Genomic DNA, 20,596 nt, shown 5'->3' with positions numbered 1-20,596 from the left:
GGGATGGAAGCTTCCTTTCTGATGTCCAATTTGAAAGTTTCTTGGTATCAAATTTGATTTTGTTGCATTTAGATCCATGGAATTAGCCATTTTCTTAAGTAATTCCTTTAATATTTCTTGATTAACATTAGAGTTACTTCCTGTTCAGAGATGGATAGCTAGAAATCTCAAATACACTTATACTGAGAAATTGTCAATAACAATGGTTCCATATCTTTTAGGAAGGAAATCTAAGTAATAAATATTTAACTTAAAACAAGGAGATTTTCTCTTTTTCAAGCCAAGTGTTTGTTGCAGGCATAGAACAAGTTCTAGTCTTGTGCTCAGTGTGCTTGGATGAGAAGGAGAAAAACTGACAAGGTTGTTTATATGTACTGAAGAGTGTTGAGTCAGATCCTATCCTTTGTAAAAGCCTGCAAGGAAGATCTCTGCTGTGAAAACTGGCAGCATTGTTTCTGCCTCATCCAGCTCCTTCTGTTGTGCTTTCAATTGATAGTGACAACACTTTGCTTTCTCACAGAGCTTTCTCAAGCACTGGTGCTGTGTGCTTCAGGCATCTAGAAGAGGGCAAAGATCCTCCTGTAGTTTCTTTCACTTGAAATAGTTTACATTTTAGACATACATGGTGTGCTCTTCCCTTATCTTCTACTAAACTGTGAGACTTAATTTTTCTGTAGCTTTCTGTAAAAGTGCTCTATAATGGATGTTATTTAGAATTAGAAGTCTCTTAGACATACTTTGACCCTTTTCTTCATGTGTTCCTGTGTTTTCTTTCTGGAGTACTAAAGAGTGCCAAAACCTTAAATAATTCACAATTGAATGATGATTCACCATGTGTGAATTGTATCTGCTACTTTTAGATGATTTTTAAAGCTTTAAGATACTGATTAGGGAACCTATCATGAAGCACAGAATGGTTTGGGTTGGAAGGGACATTAAAGATCATCTAGTTCCAGCGCCACTGCCACAAGCAGAAACACCTTCCACTAGACCTCTCTGGGCATCCTGTTCTAGTGTCTCACCATTCTCACAGCAAAGAATTTCTTCCTAATTTCTAATCTAAATCTGCCCTCTTTAAGCTGAATCCATTCCCCCTTGCCCTGTGACTACAGGTGGTTGTAAAAAGTCCCTGTCCAGTTCTCTTGTATCCTCTTTTATGTACTGGAAACCCCAATGAGCTCTCCCCAGAGCTGCAAAGTACCACTTGTCTCAGCCTTTCCTCACAGGAGAGATGCTCCATCCCTCTGAACATCTTTGTGGCCTCCTCTGGACTCACTTCAGCAGGGCCATGTCCTTCCTGTGCTGGGAACCCCAGAGCTGGGTGGGGTCTCACCTGCAGAGCAGAGAGACAGGACCTCCTCCCTCACCTGCTGCCCACCAGGCTTTAGATGCAGCCCAGGGCAGGTTTGGCTATCTGGGCTGCAGGTGCCCATGGTGGGTCACATCCAGCCTTTCATGCAGCAGCACCCCCAAGTCTCAGCAGGGCTGCTCTCAGTCTGTTCATCCCCCAGCCTGGATTGATACCAGGGGTTGCCCTGAAACAGGTGCAGCATCTTACACTTGGTCTTGTTGAACCTCATGAGATTCTTGAGCTTGTCCAGGTCCCTCTGGATGACATCCCATCCTCCAGGTGTGTCAACGGCACCACTCAGCTTGGTGTCATCTGCAAACTTGCTGAGGGTGCACTCGATCCCTTCGTCTGCGTGACCGATGAAGAGATTTCTGAACCCTTGGTGTGGTTTAGCCCTCTGCTAAGTTGACTGAAACTTTTCCAGAAAAGTGGAATACTGCCCTCAGCCATGTCAAATTACTTTTGATAGTTTGGTGAGTTAATGCGATTAAACCACATCCTGGTCAGCTGGTTACAAAAGACGATGACTTGGCAAGTATCCTTGGGTGAGCATTACTGCACTCATAATGTACCACAGAAGATTTGGTTTAGTCATGTGTGTGCTTTGCTAGGTGGAAACTTTTGTCTGTGTTTGTGCAGCACTGTAGTCAGGTGGCAATGAAGCCTGCTTGAAGGGCTGGGGGTGCTTTTAAGACTAAGAGGTGTCGTAATTCTTCAGAAGAGACTGTCCACAGTGTGTTGTAAATTAATTACTATGTTGGCATCAACAGGAGAATCTTACAGCAAAGACAGCAAACGTGGAAAGCTTAATGCTAAATATGTCAGCAAAAAAATGAAACATTTCCCACTTTCTTCTTAAACTGAAGGTCATGAGTAGCCACATAAAAAGACTGTAATTTGTTTTGTCTCAGCTGTTAGGACATCAGAACGCAGCTTTTGTGGGACCAGATCTGTATAGACATTTAATGGAAACTCACCAAATTATTTGGCTTCACAAATAGCATTGGAACTGTTTTAGCAGCAAATTAAATACTTGCCAAACGTTGTCATTTTGCAACTGAGAAGTCCAAAACACACAGCAGCTAGCCAAGGTGAATTGGAAACTTTTTGTTGTCTGTGCAGATTGTTTGACTTGACATTGTCTCTTAAGCTAGGAACACAAAGGTTAACACCCCACTGGCTCCAGGAGTTAAAGACAAGTGGTAGCTCTTAAGAACAGGCAATATTTTCTAAAACATAACAATAAAGCAAAAATGTTGGGTTTAACTACTGCAAAGAAAAGAAGATGAATGCTGTTCTGAATATGTCACATAGTTACTGTTCCAAATAACCAGCACTTACGGGCACTGGGGCTATAAAATGTTCCTTTGTCCCATTTTTGCCTGGCTATCTCTTATCTCAGCTACTTTGGTTCCTCCTTTTTTGGTCTGCCTCTCCCTTTCTTGTGCCTCTTCTAACTCCAGTTTTCTGTTTCTGATCATGTCTCAAGAGAGGCTTTGCATTTCCATTTTGCATTGAATGCTTCGTTGTTGCTTCTACGTCCTGCATAATTTTACATCCGCCTGTAATAGATTTCTTCGTGATTTGGCTTTTATGATATTATTGTTGGTATTAGTACATGCATCAGTACTCCATTCTGAGTTAAGCAGCAAATTTTAGCATTGCAAATTGCAACTGGGAATCCACTAACAGTTACTGAGGTTTGATTTTGTTACCTTAACACTTGCTTGTGGTACAGGTGCTTTGGGAAGGACCCTCTGCTGCTGGTTCTGATGCTCCTGAAATGATTGTTGTCTACAAACCCCATGATGTGTCTTGCTATTGAGTGTTTGAATGCTGCTGGCTTTGAGGTGAGGAAACGTGTTAGTGCTGTAATTAGTAACATTAACACAATTTTCATCACAGAATCATTGAATGGTTTGAATTGGAAGAGAACTTCAAAGGTCATGAAAGTTCCAGCCTTTCTGCCTGGGGGGTTGGCAGGTAACTTTCCACTCAACAAGGTTGCTCAAAGCCCCATCCAACCTGACCTTGACCTTGCCAGTGATGGGGCATCCGTAACTTCTCTGGCCAACCTGTTCCAGTGCCTCTCCACCCTAATAATAAAAAATAAAATTTCCTTGTGTCCAGTCTCAGTCGACCCTCTTTCAATTTAAAACCTGTCATCCTGTCAGTGGGTGGGGGATTGATCTTGGCCTGCTGCCAAGTGCCCACCCCAATCCTTTATCACTCCCTCCCCCACAGCACCACAGGGAAGGAGAAAATAAGATGGATAGAAAAAAGACCTGTGGTTCACAATAAAAACAAATTAATCGAGAAAAAGCAAAGGCAACACGAGGAAACAAAGGAAAACAAAAATTTATTTAGTCTCTGTTTTCATCAGTGAGCATTGTAAAAGTGAAGAATCAAGGATTGTAACATGGAGTCCTGCTTGTGCTCCCAGCTTAGAGGCACCTTTTTGTTGCTGGGAGTAGCAAAGGGGTTGTAGGTTAGTGCCAACTTCTCCTGCCTTCTTTCTGCTACACATACACAAGGCTGTGAAAAATGCAGGCAAACCCATTTTGGGAGCAATTTGGGAACCCAGGTGGGACTGTGTGGGCTCCCCACCTGGTGAGTGTGGTGATGGCATATGACATAGAAAGTACTGGGGGAGTTCACCTGACTGTCCATGCAGGATCCACACTCCCTGGAAAGGTAACTAAAACTGGGGACAGCATCAGTCATTGGGGGGTTCAGTAGGTAAGGTAAAATTGGGTTCACTAGTGACAGAAATTCTGGAAGACTAGAAGAAAATTGACAATACTTCAGGACTCCCATCAGGCTGGATGTAACTCTATGTCAGGATGAGTGGCTGGAATGCTGGAAGGGAGACCCTCCAAGCACTGGGCCTGGGGAGGTTCATTTGTTACGAGTCAGTTGATCTTCCTGCCTCCTATGTGATATACCACAAATCCCACAAATCCTGCTCACTATTCCCCATCACCTTCTTGTCCATCACAGAGCAAGCTGGAAATCATTTCCAAGATTTCTTGCTCCCCAGGAATGGGGGTGCAGTTGGCAGGCCTGGTGAGGGTCCTGGAAAAGGAGAAGGAGTATGGTGTGCAATGGTTGAGGGAGGAGTAACACCTGGATGGTTTTTGTTTTCTAGGAGGAATAACAGGGTAAGACCAGGGAACTGTCTGTCTCACAAAGAAAAATAAAAAGGCAGCAGCCTGTGGAAGAAGTGGCAAACTGCTAACAATGGACATGGAGACAGCTGAGGTACTCAATGTTTTCTGCCTCAGTTTTCACTGGCAGCCTCTCCTCTTACACCTCCTGAGTCAGTGGTCTCAAGGCAGGGAATGGGGAAGCAAACTCTCTCCTACCATAAGAGAAGATCAGTGTTGAGAGCACCTGAGGAACTTGAACATACCTAAGTCTGTGGGACCTGGTGAGACGTGTCCTAGAGTCCTGAGGGAATTGGCTGGTTGTAGTTGCCAAGCCATTCTCCATGATACTTGAAGTCATGGAAGTCAGGTGAAATCCTGGGTGACTGGAAGCAGCCTGTGGAAGAAACAACCCGTGAAATGCTCTCAAGTTCCCAGGCAGCAAGCATAGGGAATGTCCTGGAGCACAGGCTCCTCTGGGTGTCTCCAGTGTGAGCAGCAATTGCCAGTGGGATCTGCTGGGAATTGTACGTCTGGGCACCAGGATGAACATTCCAAAACACCTTAATGGGCAGCACTTGCTCACAGGACACCAGCTGAAAGACCTGCAGGGCTAGTTCTGGCTGGGGAGGGGATACTCTGGAAAACCCTGGCCAAGCCCAGCCTATTCATCCAGCTTAGTTCCAGGGTGTGAACAGAGGGGCAGCTGTGGGTTCCTGGTGCATGACAGTGCCTTGGGTAGTGGCACTTGCCTGCTCTCTGCTCCCAGTGGTGAGGACATGCACAGAACCAGCCCTGACAGGAGTGCCCTTATCACTGTCAGCACCAGTGGTGCTCTGACATGGCAGAGTTGCCCTCCAAAAAGTCCTGAGGCTTCTCTTAGGCTCTGCAGGGCCCACATGGGGACTTAAATGTCCCCCAGAAAGCTCTAAGGCCTCACCTGAGCCTTGCTGGGACCCATTGGAGGCCCCTGCTGCCCTCCACAAGTCCTCCCATTCTCAAAAAGTCTAAACATCCCCCCCAAAAATCACTTTTAATTAGAAATTCACTTCTGTAGATAATCTGGAGGTTGGTATAGGCTACATTTACTTAAGCTTTTTAGCCCCACCTAGATCATCTTTCTTCAAAACAGGACAAAATAGGAGGGCAGCAGGGGAACCCAACAAGCCTCAGCAAAGCCCAGATGAGGTACTGAGTCACTGGGGAGGGTAATTAGTGGCCTTTGCAGGCTGTGTGCCCAGAGCTGGGGGGAGAACTGCAGGTGGGTCTCCACTGAAGCAAAGCAGAGGGGCAGAATCCCCTCCTTGCCCTGCTGCCCATGGGGCTTTGGATGCAGCCCAGGGCACGTCTGGCCTTCTGGGCTGTGTGTGCACAGTGACAGCTCACCTCCAATAAGTCATCCAGTATTCCCAGGCTCTCCTCTGGGCTGCTCTCAATCCATTCATCCTCCACCCTGCACAGGTACTGTGGATTTCCCCAGCCCAGGTGCAGGACCTTGCACTCGGCCTTCTTAAACTTCATGGGGTTCATGTGGGCCTCCAGCCTGTCCAGCTCCCTCTGGAAAACATCCCTTCCCTCGGGTGACTCACTGCAGCACTCAGCTTGCTGTCATCCTCACACCTGAGGAGGGTGCACCGTGTGGCGGCCGAGTCTATCTGAGCCCTTCCCTTGAGGCAGATGGACAGGGCAGGTCAGCACCTGCCATGGCTTTCCTGACAGTCTCTGCAGCTGCCTATGAATGTTGCCCTTTCTCACTAAGTTGTGGGGGCCTCTTAGGATTTTTAACAACTCGTTGCTAAAATTGTAAACTGACTGTTTTCCATCAAAACTGAAAATTTCATTCACTTGATGTTCAAGTTCAGATGTTGTCTGAACCAACACAAGCTGTTTTCCTGATCCAGCTTAAATTAACTTTAAACTCACAGTGGTCCTTCTGGATTACTGGCTTGACCCTTACCTACTTTCCATTAGTTACGTTCTCCAAAACTTTTGTAGGCAAATTGTCTTGCCCCACAGAGGTGAAAAGACTTCATGGACCTCACAGGTCATGGCCTGAGGAAATCAAGGTCTACAAACATCTCCCCACACCTCCCTCTGTACCACCCCAGCTGGGCTACAACAGATCAGTGAAATGAACCACACTGAGAAGGAAAATCTTAATTGATCTGTTAGGACACCTTAATTCTGTTCCTGTTGATTTCAAAAGAAACAAAATATGTTTCTTCTCCATCTGGGCTTTGACTGCATGGGACTCATTCAGCTTTTGAAAGAGAAGATAGTAAGGTGCACAGGACAAGAGAATATGAAGAAAAAAAGTCTTTTATTTGAATGGTTGCTATATTCAGATAAGTAAAATTATCATAGGAATGAAAATCAAATTTCCCTTTTCCCCGAGGAATCCAAAAAATGTTGCTATGTACAGAATTTACAATTATATGCAATAGTTGATTATTATTATGGACTCCAAAATTTGGTATTAACTGGTTAAAACACCCATACTGAAGCTAGAGCAGGATGTGTCCATCCTTTTACTTTCATAATATTTTTTTAAACTTTACAGGTATGCTTCCAAAATGATTGCTCTTCCAAGGAGGAGAAACCTTTGTCACCTGAATACAATTATGATTGTCCACAGTCTACATAATTAAATTGTATTCCTTTTTCAGCAGGTGAGAAGTTCAAGTGTGTTTAGGGTTCTGTTTTCTGTTGGGAGGCAGATAAAAGATTATACAAAGCAGGTGTGGAAAAAATATCTATTGAAAAATCAGCAGCTGTTAGGCATCTTGGTACCTTTGGAAGGAAATCCTTTGTTTCATGAATTTTCTTACTTCTGCTTACAGAAGCTTCCTTAGATTTCATGGATTATTTGGCAGAAAGCTTTTCTGTTTTGGTTCAAGCTGCTGAACCTCTGTAACTCCTTTTGTAGCTGCAGTCCATGGGCACTACAGACACCCAGTTTATTTTTAAAAATCAGAGGCTATGAAGAACTCGGCAGTATCTCTAATTTCATGTTCAATCAGATGACCGCAGAAAGGATTTCAAAGATCCATGTGCAATTAAATGAATTGGAACTCAGTCCTGGTGTGTTACTAGTAGGACTTTGCTTCTTTAACTCAGCTTCATTTTCAGTCTGAACCTTCACAGCTGCTCTGCCTGAGGAAAGTTGCCCTGAGCTGGACTGGAGATTTATAACCAAGTGTGCTGGGAACACATGGTGCTGCTGACCATGGAAGTGAACGTAGGGTGAATGTAAGGCATCTTCCACAACTGGAACTGCTGGTCTCAGTCCATGTCAAGGTCCCTTCCTAAGAATCCTTGGAACAGCTGTTTCCTTGCTGTGCAGCTCAAGCAGAGAGAGCTCTGAGACAGTGCTGTGGCAGGAGTTGTGCTTCACTGCCAGACTGAAGACAGTCCCCCTAAATCCAGATTAAGGTTTGATGAGAGCACAAAGGTGGCCTGCTTCTGCCAGCATGATCTCTGCCACAGAAATAGCAGCTTTAAGTCTCCTTATTCAAGTGCATAAAATGCATGGTAGTAAACTGTGCCTTACCCCTTTCAGTTGTCTGGACACAAGAAAAACAGTTAGTGTCCTTCTGGTACACGAATATACTGCCAGGGGCAGGTGACAGGCAGAAGCAGTGTAAGCAGTGTTGCACTGTGAGCAGCATTATTCAGATGTGTTCTTCCTGGGACCCTGATGCACCTGAGGTTCACACATTAGCAGCCTTGGCTTTTTAATCAGGGAAATGAAGCATCCATAAGGAACAAAACAAGAGGCTTGAAATCATCCTCATTTGTATTATACAGATCTTCTATATTCATCAGTACACAAGCGATTGCTAAACAGGTCCTCACTACATTTACTCGCATTTCCAAACAAGGTGGTTATTATGCAAACAGGTTAGCTTTGTGGAGGCACCTCCAGGACGAGCTTAACCCCGTCCTGTTCGGCTCCTCTTGCCTGAGCCTCATAGGTCTGTAAATGTTCATGTTGTTATAGGGAACCGTGGAGTTCTCGGCCATGTAGTGCGGCTGATAGTAGTTGGGCTGGATGGCCTTTTGTGCCGGCGGGGGAGTGAACGAGACGTAGCTGTGGAAGGAATTGACCCGCTGGAGAGGCGAAGGCGGGGCGAAGTTGCTGTTGAAGATGGGAGTTCTGGGGCTCTGCTTGCTGTGGTGGGTGCTGCCGGCCGAGAGGCTGCTGAAGGAGTCGGAAAGGGTGTTGGCGCTGCCCTGGTCGCTGTAGGGGAGGCTGCGCGGGGCGGCCCAGCTGCGGCTGAAGAGGAAGGGGAGGCTGCGCGGCGGCGTCTTGGGGCCGCGCACGGGCTTGGACAGCGCGTACAGGTGCCGGAACTCCTCGTCGAACAGCTCCACGACCTGGCCCGTGAACTTGGAGAGGAGGTTGCGGTGAACCTGGCCACACAGCCAGGTGAAGCTGGAAGGAGAGACAAGGGAAGGGTTAGAGTTAATGCCGGCCATCAGGAACTGCAGATCCCCCGCAGGGGTGATGTGAAAGGCAATGTGTTTGAAATGTGCTGAAGCTTCTTGTCTAAACACGGGATGAACATGGTGTCGCAGTTGAATTTCAGGTCAGTTCACGTCAGTGCTCTTTGACTTGGATCAATCTTTGTTATTGCAGCTGCCTCTAAAACCTTCAAGAAACCTTGTGAAGTTATGCAACCTCCTGAAGGGAGTGGTGATCCAGATCCACTGCAGGGATAAATGTCAGATACAGTACCCCAGGTATTGTCTGTTCCATGGAAAGGAGTTTAGACCCTTCTTTTGGGGACCTCTCTTCCATGCACAATGCTTAAATTCAGGTATTGCCGCATCTTACACATACATTGTACCTTGTACCCTGCAGCGTGCCATACCTACCACTTGGTAGCTCTCAGCCACTCCAAGTGACATCAAAAAGACTAGGAAAAAAGAACCATCCTTTGTTTTAATTTTTTCCATAATCTTTCTTCATTGGTCAAGAGAAACACATAAAACCCCAGCCTTCCTGCCACATCCCACACCACAAAACAAGCTGCCACACCTGACAAATGCTTGTTTTCCTCACTACAGAGAAAATGAAATAACAAGTATTTCCTACAGCATTTCCAAAAATAAATGTAATACTTTGCTGTAAAGTGAGGGAGAAACACCACAATAGTTTTAATTCTGGTAGTTCAGAGACACACCTTAGGAAAACCCACAGCTTTTAAGTTATTTTTCTTTTATGTGCTTCCCTAATCCACTCAGCAAACATAAATTTGTGCTTCTATAAAACCACAAGCCAGCTTGATTGTGTTGTGCAGGCTGCCATGTCTGAGCAGCAGCAGCACCAATAAAATGAGCATAGTTGAGAGAATGAAATGTCATTACTCTCTGAACTGACCAGGGCTTGAGCTGTGCAGCAGAGGATACAGAGCACTGGTGGGTTTGAACCTGAGGTTATTCTGTGTTGGCAAAACTCTGCTATGGTTATTCCTGTGTGACTTTATTAGTTACGCTGGATTTGCACAAGGGCTGCTGACAGCCAGATTTGGCTGTAGGTGTGTACACTTAAAATCTTGTCATGTTTTGATAAAACTCCTGTGAAGCTCAGTGAGACTGACAGCCTGAGCTGATATTGAGGCAGTAAGACAGACAATTTACATCTGCTTGTCCAGAACATTCCTGAAGAGGGTTGGGTTTGAGGTATACTCTGGTTTTATACTGTTGCTTCAAGAGCAAGGGGAGGAGTGAAGAAATCACTAGTTCAGTGCCACTGGGCACCCATACAATTTATACTGTACATTTTATGACTGGACATGAGAACACACAGTAAGTTACCAGAATAGAAGTACTTCTCCTCCACTGTGTTCTAATCATTCTAAATAGGGACAAAACCTTGGGAGCCAAGGTAAAGAGCACAGCTAACTCCCTGCTGGATGTGTTAACATCTGCTGTGCCAGTTCAACATTGCCTTTATTCACTAAGCAGTGCTCTCTAAACTTTCTCATGTCCTTCATCTAACTGTTAAATAGGTCAGGAATAAATACAAAAATACACACAATTTTTCTAGGATATCTACATTGAAGGTTACAAACTCATGAAAGGGCTGAGTTCTAAAGTATCATGTTTATACTTTATATGCTAGAGATACATTTAGTTTATAAAAGAAAATTTAGAAACAAAAATCAATTACACTTTTAAATGGCTTTTAAAAGCCTAACATAATCAGAGGAAAAAAACCTGCTCTGCCCAATTCTGATAATTTATTCCCACGTGTATCTTCCTGGAGTACCTGACAGACAGATTAGTTTGTGGATCATTGATTTTACCTGTAACCCTTGTAAACAGAAAGTTAGAGCAAATGAATAGCCCAGAGATTCTCCAAGAACTGATGGCAGCTCAAAGTTACAACGTAAGATCTTTGTGATTTTAGACAAACACTTGTGGACTTGTTTGTAGTGCGTCCCAGCAATTTACGGTCTGTGCACTCTTCTGGAGAACAAAACACAACCTGGCATAAAAGACTTCACAGGTTTGCATTGGCTTAATTCTAAGAGAAAACACATTGTTTAGGTTTTAGGCCCAGTTTTGCTCTTTAGTATACAATTCTGAGTGCTCTTTTGGGATGGGCTCAGAGGGGTCTTTACTGTCACCACCTGCCCAGAGGGATTGTTTTTTCTCCCAGGCTTTTTTGGGTGAGGCCCATCAAACGAAAAGAAAGCACAAAGAAGCGATTCCTGGCTTGGGGCCAACAGTGTATCACAAATTTAGTCACTGATCTCAGCCATCCTTCCAGGGCTTTGTCCTGTGTCCTGTTACAGACCCTCTCTTTTATGATTGTCTCAGTCAAATCCTACCTCTCCTGTTCAGCACTGGACTTGTTTTGTAATGGGTGTCCTCTCTGCATTGCTGGAGCTGCAGTTCACCAGGGACGTTCTCATCCCTGTGTTTGCAGTGCTGCAGGAACGTGCAGCACAACACACGTGGGATCTGAAACTGAAGGCAGGACGGGCTGGGGTCTTCAGCTGGGCTCAGGTTTGGGCTGCCCCACATGTCAGTGCTGCCTGCTGGTGGATAACCTGTGTGCGAGAAACCTGCCCCAGCTGAACTGATGCTCCTGGCAAAGCCTGTCTGTGTTAGATGTTAGACCTGACTCTGAAGAGGCCAGTGGCTTTCTGGCAGCCAGGGAGATACTCAGCTGCCCCTGGGGATCAAGGTCTGTGCTTTCTGCTGTTTTCATTTGGCCTTCTTTTGGAATGCTGAGTTCATGCACTATCTGATTTCAAATTCATTAAAAAATGGAATAACAGTTATCACAGGATGAGGTAGAGTGACACAGAGGCAGCAAAAAGAAATACTGCATTCTAACTCCTCACCATAGACACTGGCAATAAAAATTGAGAGTATGTCCTGAAGGGCTGTTTTATTTCCTCAGCCTGTTCCCCCCACCACTATTACAACACCATGCAGAGCTCAGCACTTTGGTGAAATTTGCTGGTGTATTTTAAAATCTTTGTATCAGTTTTAAGATCTACTCCAATGGGATTTCCAACAAATGCATTGCAGAAGAGTTTGAATCTGTTTCACTCAACATCATTCTTGTTTATACCTGAAGAGGTTGGTGGATAAGATTCAGGCAAAATAACAAAACTCTTTTTTTAATGAAGTGAGAGCTAGCAAGAAATGCCACATACTGGCAGCCAGCTATAACCCATGTGAATTGCAAACTGGTGCTGAATGTGCTGAAGTTAAATAGTTTCTTTATAGTTTTAAATACATTTGTTCCTCACCACCCTCTCTGTCTGTGTGCTGGATATGGAATTACATAATTTGACAAGGTACTTGAGATAAGAAGATACTCAACAGCACACAGAAGTGACTGCACAGGACTTCAGGTATTTTTAGTTTTTTTGGTATTGAAAGAGAAACCAAAAGGAACCTTATTGGTCAAAGAAAACAGATCTTGTTCTGTCCTTCTACCACATATCCTCTACTTCTACTTTATACAACTCTGCTGATGGATTTCAAAACATCTTTGGCAAGAGATTAAAAAACACCCAAAATAACAAGAAAACAAAGGAACAGTCAGTAAAAATCCCCCAACCCTGAGTGTCCACTAAGTTTTGCCTGATGGTTCATTTGGAAATGGAATGAAAAGTGGGTGCCTGTGTTAGTGTACATCTGAGCTCCTGCAGCCCATCCCCACAAATTCACTTCTCCCTTTTTTACTATAGTTCTATAAACTTCCTGGTGGCACAGTTTTATCAGAACAGAGGCATTTAAACTTCCAAATTGTAAACTGGGATTAAGAAAAATAGTCACATTCTTTAAATTAAATAATCACCTCTTGTATTTTTGTATCTGGATTTCTATGATACACTTGGTCATTTGTGAAACATATCTATGTAGGCATGATGCTCAGAAACTTCATTTATTTGATGCAAGCTCAGAATCTCCTGAAATTCCCTAAGCAGAGGAGCTAGGACCTTACTCAAAAATCCAGTTGTTGAGATGCTATATCCACTACCTGAAATAATTATAGCAGCACAAACAAAACAAACAAACAAATGAAATTTTAAGAAAAGGAAAAAAATGAAGGTACAGCAGTAATGTAGATATATACTGCCTACCTGTCAATGAAACACAGGGAAAACCAGCCAGTCTCTGAAGTATTTCTGTTTTACCTTTAATCACTAAATTTTTCATATGAAGAACAAATCCTCAGATACACTAAGTGGCATATGCTGCATTAAGGGATCCCAAGAGAGAAAGAAATGTATCATGTCTCATGATCACAACACTTGAGAACCCAAACAATGAGGAAAGCATAATGGTAAGCTGTACACATTTCTAGTTTTGCCCTAGGGCTGCACTGACAAAGTTGTTTACATTAGTTTCTAAACATTTAAATTAAAACCCATGCTCTATAATGAACTAAGAGCAGCTTTAAAGCAAATTAAATAGATTTTTGAAAAATGGCACATACTTGAAAACATGAGGTGTTTTTTGTTAAACAAAAGCTTCTTACCTTACAAAAATTTCCATGGCAGTTTTTTTGGAAAGGAGTATTAAAAAACATAAAAGAGTACCTAGACATGAAGTGCACTGGCTTATCTTACCTGTAAGATCCAGAGAGCACATATCTCCAGTCAGAGATAAGAAATTTTTCTTTAATTTGTCCTGAAAATTTCCGGCCTGACTTGGCACAGTAAACCTCTCCAGTAACACTCCGGACTGAAATATTCTGTAAATAAAAATAAAATTGAGTGAATTACATGTCTTTTTATTTAAAAATCAGACAATGAGGGCCCTTTTCCCCCACTGCCTTTAGCTCTTCACTGCCCCAAACTTAAATTTCTTCATGGACTCTCTGATGTGATATTTGAAGGTTTGTGTCCAGAGGAAACCTAGCCAAGGTCTCTCACTTGCCAAGGGGTTACTTGTTTTACTGGGGATATAAACCTGCATGAAAACTCCCACAGATGGAGCTGTGCTGTGGGACAGTAACTGACCCTACCCCAGCCAAAAGGAGCGTGGATGTGTCCACAGCTGGAGCAGCTGTTGCCTTCCACTGAGGCACAATCTGCTGTAGCTGTGCTCCCTTGAGTTACATTGGCTGTGCCATGACAAGCAGGGGAAAACCTCTGCTCCTCCAATCCATCTGGGCCTGCAAGGACACACGTGCTGCTCTGCTGGAGCAGCCCAGACAAATGCTGTCCTTTGGGATCAGATGCAGGTACTCCTGTGAGGGGATGCAGGTCAGTTTGGCCTGTGGGATGCTCTGCACTGCCCTTGTACCTCAGCAAGTGCCTTTCAGGCCCTGACTGCTGGCCATACACACACTTTGCACAATCAAGGCCTCAGTAAATGAGAGGCACCAAGGATTTGACTCACACGTTGTGGAAGCCCATGTGCTGTAGCAGGAGACTTACAACAAATAGCACAGGCTTGTTCTCCTTAGGAGTGAGGGTTTACAGGCATGCAAACAGTTGTGAACATGCATTATTAATTTCAGCTTCTTTATATATTTGGGATGGAATTCAGCTGTAGAAAACCAGGTGTCTGGGGCATGTAAGATGCCCTCAGGTCTCCTGTGTGCCCACAGCTGGCATTCCAGAGATCTGTGGCCTCTGCAGTATCACCCATCCCCAGGGAGATGCCATAGGAGCATCTCAAGCAACAACTGAAATAATCCCTAGGATGGGTTCTTTTAAACCCAGTTCCCTCTGACAGAGATGAAGGCAGATTAAACTAATAGCCACCTAAATTTGAGGTTTATCTTTAAAAGAGCTTTACCACATTTTAACACACACAGAAACCACCCAGTGCAACCAAGCAGTGGCCATGCAAAAGAGTTTTGTGCACCTTCTCCCTGTGGCTGCCAGACCACAGCTGCTGCAGAGCTATTAAACAGAAGCAGCTCTAATGCCTATGTTAGATAACTCTACCAGGGAAATTTAAGCCCTGTTTTAAGACTTCAGGGCCAAGATAAGTTTAATCTGGGGAGCTAATGGAAATGCCTTACCTTCCTATAATATCCATGGGAAAACGTAGGCATCTTCAAAGAGGAACTGGGTGTGCTAACATTACCCCAGGAAATCCTTTGCTTCCTTTTAATTAGGAGGTGGATTGACCCTAGCACAACCATGCTTCTAGCTCAGAGTGCCTGCAGTCAGGCAGACAACTCTCAGCCCAAGAGCTCCAGGGAGCCACAGTACCTTGAAGAGATCCTCAGCAATCTGCAGCTTGTCACACATCTCCGAGAAAAGGTCTACGCTGCTGTGATCGAGCAGCAGGTAGACAAAGACCATGCGCTTGTTCGCTGCCTCCAGGAGGTCACAAAGTATCTCGGTGTCTGTGAACACGTCCATCACGATTGCTAACACCTTCAGAAAAGGAGCACAGGCATTAGCACAGGCAATTTGCATAACTTAAGGTTGAGATGAGGACATTGTGATGTAGTTTATTTGTTTAAAAAAATATTCCAATAAACACGTATTCAGTTACACGTGGATATTTTTTCTGGTTTTCTCCCTAAGTGCCTGAATCACTAAACTGATGAAACACAATGCCTCATTGTTTTATTGCTCATATAAAGACAACATAACACACAATATATAACCCAAAATGATCTATGAATTGTAGGGGAGATTTCAGCACTGGGAAATACACTGAGATACTTACCAGAGAATGATAAGGATGTAGCTAAATAAAACCACAGCCCTTGCCACACAGCTCACTAGGTGTCATAAGCCACACACATTCAGCAAGAACCCCTGGATAAGGCTTTCTCTTTTATTGTTTACACCTGGACAGCCCTGGCTTTAAAAAGCCTCACCCCATTGTTGGTTGTGGGGTGATAGACTCCAACAGCTCCATCTTTTTTAAAACACTGATTTACAAACTAACTGTTACAATTTGGCCACACATCCATGCTCCCCAATTCACAACTGGCAGAACAGTGTGTAGAAGTCTCAAGACTGGGCATAAAAGCCCTGGCAACCATTTAAATGCACAGCCTGCAGCCAGTGTAGGTCAAGGGAACTGTAAATGTGATATAAAACCAGTTCCATACTAGAAAGTGCTGGTCTTGTCTGACGTCTGCTATTGCCCATGGAAAGGGTCAATTCAGCCCAGTTATGACCTGACTTATCTTCAGGAGGTGCTTGTTTCTCCACTGACTGTAGAGGGAACCTTTGATAACTGTGTTCATGGGATATCAACTTCAATCAAAACAAACTTTACAGCATCTCTGTAGATCTGTTTTACTAATTGCTTCCAGCTTGCTCTGAATCTTAGTCCAGAGCCTATGCCCACACATAACAGCAGGCTTACACCCCCTGCTACCTTGAGGATCAATCCTGCAAGACCAGGCACATCCTGTGCAGGCAGTGTCCTCTTCAGGCAGCCAAACTATTTGTGGGGCAGTGAGGATCCCACACCTTCCTCCTGCTGCCAAAGCCTGGGGCTTCAGAAAGAGCTTTGCCATGGCCAGGTAAGCACTATTATGTCAAATATCTCACATCCACACTTCCTGTTCATGCCCCAGCTCCAGACCATTCTCTCTGGTACTGCTTTTCACCACCTGTTCCCAATTTATATTTCTGCACCTCTCTTACTTGCAGTACTTCTCATTTCTTTTGGCTGAGTTTCGTTTTGTGATTTGCACCAATTCCACAAAGGTCTTAAAACTGCAGTATCACTTGCCAATCCTTTGCAGTTTGAGATCATCCATTAACACAGTCATTATTCTGTTATTTAATTTTGTAATGCATGTATCAAATACTAGGCTGTTCAGGATGGACCCTTACCAGAAGCTAATTAATAACTGGTGCCATTGGAAAACTGTGCTCAAAAAGCAGTTGACAAATTTATACTGTTGCTTCAGCACACTCTCTAAATGTAAATTAGATGATTAAGAAGGTCGTGTGAACCATGGGTTTCTATCACATTTCCCAATTTTTTTGCCTAAAAGCTTTCTCTTGTTGAGTCAGAAAATTATCCTGGGCTGATATTTTATCTGATGCCTGTTTTATTATTCCAGAGACATTTCACCCGTTTCTGCATCTTTCTGATGCCTCCAACTTAAAATGACTGATCTGCAATTCCCCTGGTGTGGTAAGCACTTGTTTGTAGATTTTGAGAGAGCAGTTGCCGACGGGGATCCTTCTCCCTGCCATTACACTCCGTGTTTCCAGGACCAGCCCCTGCCCTCGCAGGGAAGTCACACAGTGGAAGGAATTCTCTGGCTCCAGAGGGCTTGGAAGCTGTGCTGGGCAGCACTGGTGCATCCTGCCTTGCCTCCTGACCACTCCTGGGTGAAACTGCTGCTGCTCTTTGGAATTTATATATGGGCAAAACTCCTGGATGATGGTAAACACAGCCCTGAAGTATCAGATTTTTTTTTCCAGGAAAACAAGAGAACTGCTGGAACACACATGACGTAAGTTTTCTGTCCCCTTCTCCAGCCACTCAGTTCGTGGTTTCCCAGAGTGTGGGCAGCCTGGCTTTGGCTTGTGGCTGCCACCTCTGTGGCCTCCATCACCTGTATGTAATCAGGGGCATCATCTGCTCTTTTCCCACATGCCAAGTCATGCAGAGTCTCTGTATGGAGCCCACATGACATTTTAAGTGATAGAGGCAACACATTAGGGATGGAAGGTATACTTTCTGAAAAATTTCTTTCCTCTGGGGATGGCTGCTGACATACCAGACATACTTGCCTGTCTTTTGCCTCCCCTTCACCCACATCTCCCACAAATCCCCTCGAACAATTCCTAATGGCTGAGAGCCCACTTAGGCTTAATTCTCATTAATGGTGCAGTGGTCTGAACAGATCACACCATCCTGCCGGGGGTACATGAGAAGGGACAGAGCCAAGCTGTCCTTTCTACAGCACATTTAATCCTCCACTGGGTGAATGGACGATTACAAGAGGGAAAGCTTTTTTTAAGCCACCAACATAAAAAAAAATGTTGGTGTGACTTAAAAAAGGAAATTTTAAAAAGCACTGGCTGTGTTCAACAACAGGCTCTTCACTAGAGCCACTTTCTAGAGCAAAGCTACACTGCAACACACGGAGCTTGGATTAAACACCACGTTCACCTGAGCTTGTAAGAGCAAGAAACAACCGAGTGCAGAGGGAGCAGTGATTCTCCCCTCATACCTGAGTGGTCTTGTGGATGTACCGGCGTATGATGTCCCTGATGTTGCTGTTCTTCTCCGTTTGGAAATACACAGTGGCGGTGGATTTTTCCTTTAAGTAGGGCTTCTCTGCTGTAATCCATGTGTGGAGCAGAGCCGGCTCACTGCAGTCAGAAATGGTGGGGAAGTAGGTCCCTGAAGGGAGTGAGCCGGCGTCGTTCTGCTTTGGCGCGGCCGCCCCGTCGGCACCCGGGGACTCCTGGGCATAGTAAGACTCCCTGGCGTTATCCTTGATGTACTGAGCTTCCTCCGAGGAGAGGAAATCCACCTCACCCTCTTTGCTCAGAGTTTCGAGGTAAGAGTCTGTCCCACCATCCAAGAAGGCGTCGGTGGCCAATCTAATGCTTTCGTTGTGGCTGAAATCCACTTTTGTCAACTTCGGGGACTGGTTCTTGATATCCTCGAGCCTCTTCTTTATCTTGCCCATATGTCTGGGGTGGTTCATGGCTCTTTGTCGCAGCAGCAGCCGATCTGCCGGGCAGGCACCATGCATATGCGTGCCACGGGCACTGCAATCGTCCTTCTTGTTTGAGCTCTGCATTCTGGCATGAAATCGCCTCGGCTGAACGAATTAACTATGAATAAAAATAAAGAGATCTTATTACCACAGGCGAATTCACACTCCCTGAATTTGTCGGTACAATTATCTTCAAAACGAACCTGAAGCTTGTTTCTCAGTTGGCGGTGTACTCCGGCAACAATCTGTTTCCAGATGGGACACAAGTGCAAAGCTGATTAGATTGCTTATCTGAAAGGCACCCACCTCAGCCCCGGGGCGTACGAAGAATTCGAGCCAAATTTACCACGGCCGTCGGATTCGATTGTGTTTCCCTTCCTGTGGCATCCTGTGAAATATGAGTGAGGAAAGCACTCAGGCAAAAGCAGGTAGGCTCCCAAGCATCATTGCACAATCTTCAAAACAGCTTGAGGCTCCTCTGTCTTCCCATAGTATTTGCTAGGGAGAAAAAACAGCCCCGATGTTGGACTGGAACAGAGACAGTAGCCATGTCCATGGCTTCGAAACAGCAAAAAGGGTCATGGGCTCTGCTCCGCACCTACATGCTGCCAGGCAGGCTTAAAAATAGATGTGAACTTCGTCACTGTGCCCCGTCCAGAGTATGTTGCTATTACCACAGACGATTCACTCACTTATTTCTTTAAAGCTTTGTGACTACGCCATCCTATTACAAGAAAAATACCCCTTCCCAAACATATCCTGAATATTACGTGGAGGGAGGGTTGTGAGCTGGCCTCAAAGCATCAGAAATACTCATCACTTGATTGTGCACATTTAGGGCTTTTTTTTTTTTTTTTTTTTTTTTTTTTTTTCCCTTCTCAGGCTGCAGCTTCTCGAGTCACGTTGTCCCCGTGGCAGCCCTGTGCTGTGTCATTAGGGGGATGAAGGAGGTGACAGGGCAGAGCCCGGGGGCAGCCGGGCCGGCCGGTCTGACCGAGGAGGGAGAGGAGAGGAGGGAGAGAGAGAGGCGGGGCGGGCGCACCTGCCCGGGGTGCCCACACCTGTGTGCGTGCCTGGCTGCAGCCACGTGTGACACACTTCCCTCGCACGGGAGCCCCGTGTCCGGGATCCCCTGAGCCCCTGCTCCGCAGGGAGGGCGGGATCCCGGGGATCCTGGGCTCCCCTGAGCCCCGGCTCCGCAGGGAGGGCGGGATCCCGGGGATCCAGGGAATCCTGGGCTCCCCTGAGCCCCGGCTCCGCAGGGAGGGCGGGATCCCGGGGATCCAGGGAATCCTGGGCTCCCCTGAGCCCCGGCTCCGCAGGGAGGGCGGGATCCCGGGGATCCAGGGATGTGCCGGCCCGGGCTCCCCCGAGGGCCGTGTGGGGCACGGCCTGGCACAGGGACAGCTTGTCAGGGCGGCCTCACGGATTCTGGGTCTATGTCAGGTGCCCTGTGGGGTGGGGAAAAAAAAAATAATAATCGCGCGTAAAGACGAGACAAAGAGGTATGAAATGGCTCGGATATTAATCCCGGAGGGGCGGCGGTGGGGCCGTCCTGGGTTTCGGGGGTGATTTTAAAAACTACCCCGTCCCTCCCTCCCTCCACCCCCAACATCCGCCCGCAGCTGCCAGACGCGGCCCAAAGTCACTAATTATCTCCTGACCTGTTCTGCGCAATTAGGCCGAAAATGATGCCATCTAATTACCCTGACAGGCAGGACTGTGCCCTGCCAGCGCCGGCCCGGCCGGGGCCGGCCTTGCCCTCCTGGGCCGGGACCTCCCATGTGTCCCCTCAGGGTCTGTCCCGCACATGGGCACGGCGGGCTCCTCACAGGTTATCCTGTGGGACCTTACACTGTCCCATAGTCACCGTAGCGACGCCCCGCTGTCACCCTGCGCTCCCACGGGATCATTCCGAGCCCCAGGACAGGATCCCGCCCGAGGGCAGCGCTGTGG

At 45.8% G+C, this 20,596-nt stretch overlaps 1 protein-coding gene across 1 annotated transcript; it reads right to left on the bottom strand.

Annotated features, from left to right (window-relative positions):
• Nucleotides 1-8,332: 8,332 nt before the first annotated feature.
• On the bottom strand, nt 8,333-18,724 carry FAM83A (family with sequence similarity 83 member A; the record flags this gene model as incomplete). The annotated part of the gene is made up of 4 exons (XM_083866139.1): nt 8,333-8,932; nt 13,599-13,723; nt 15,198-15,365; nt 18,146-18,724. The coding sequence occupies 4 exons, from the start codon at nt 18,722-18,724 to the stop codon at nt 8,386-8,388; spliced, it is 1,419 nt and encodes a 472-aa protein (XP_083722265.1). The 3' UTR covers nt 8,333-8,385.
• Nucleotides 18,725-20,596: the final 1,872 nt, after the last annotated feature.

This window comes from Zosterops lateralis (assembly GCF_965231275.1).
Source record: "Zosterops lateralis genome assembly, chromosome: 1".
Taxonomy (NCBI): Eukaryota; Metazoa; Chordata; class Aves; order Passeriformes; family Zosteropidae; genus Zosterops; species Zosterops lateralis.
The sequence above is the reverse complement of the archived record's forward strand: the minus strand, read 5'-3'. Positions and strand labels throughout refer to the sequence as shown.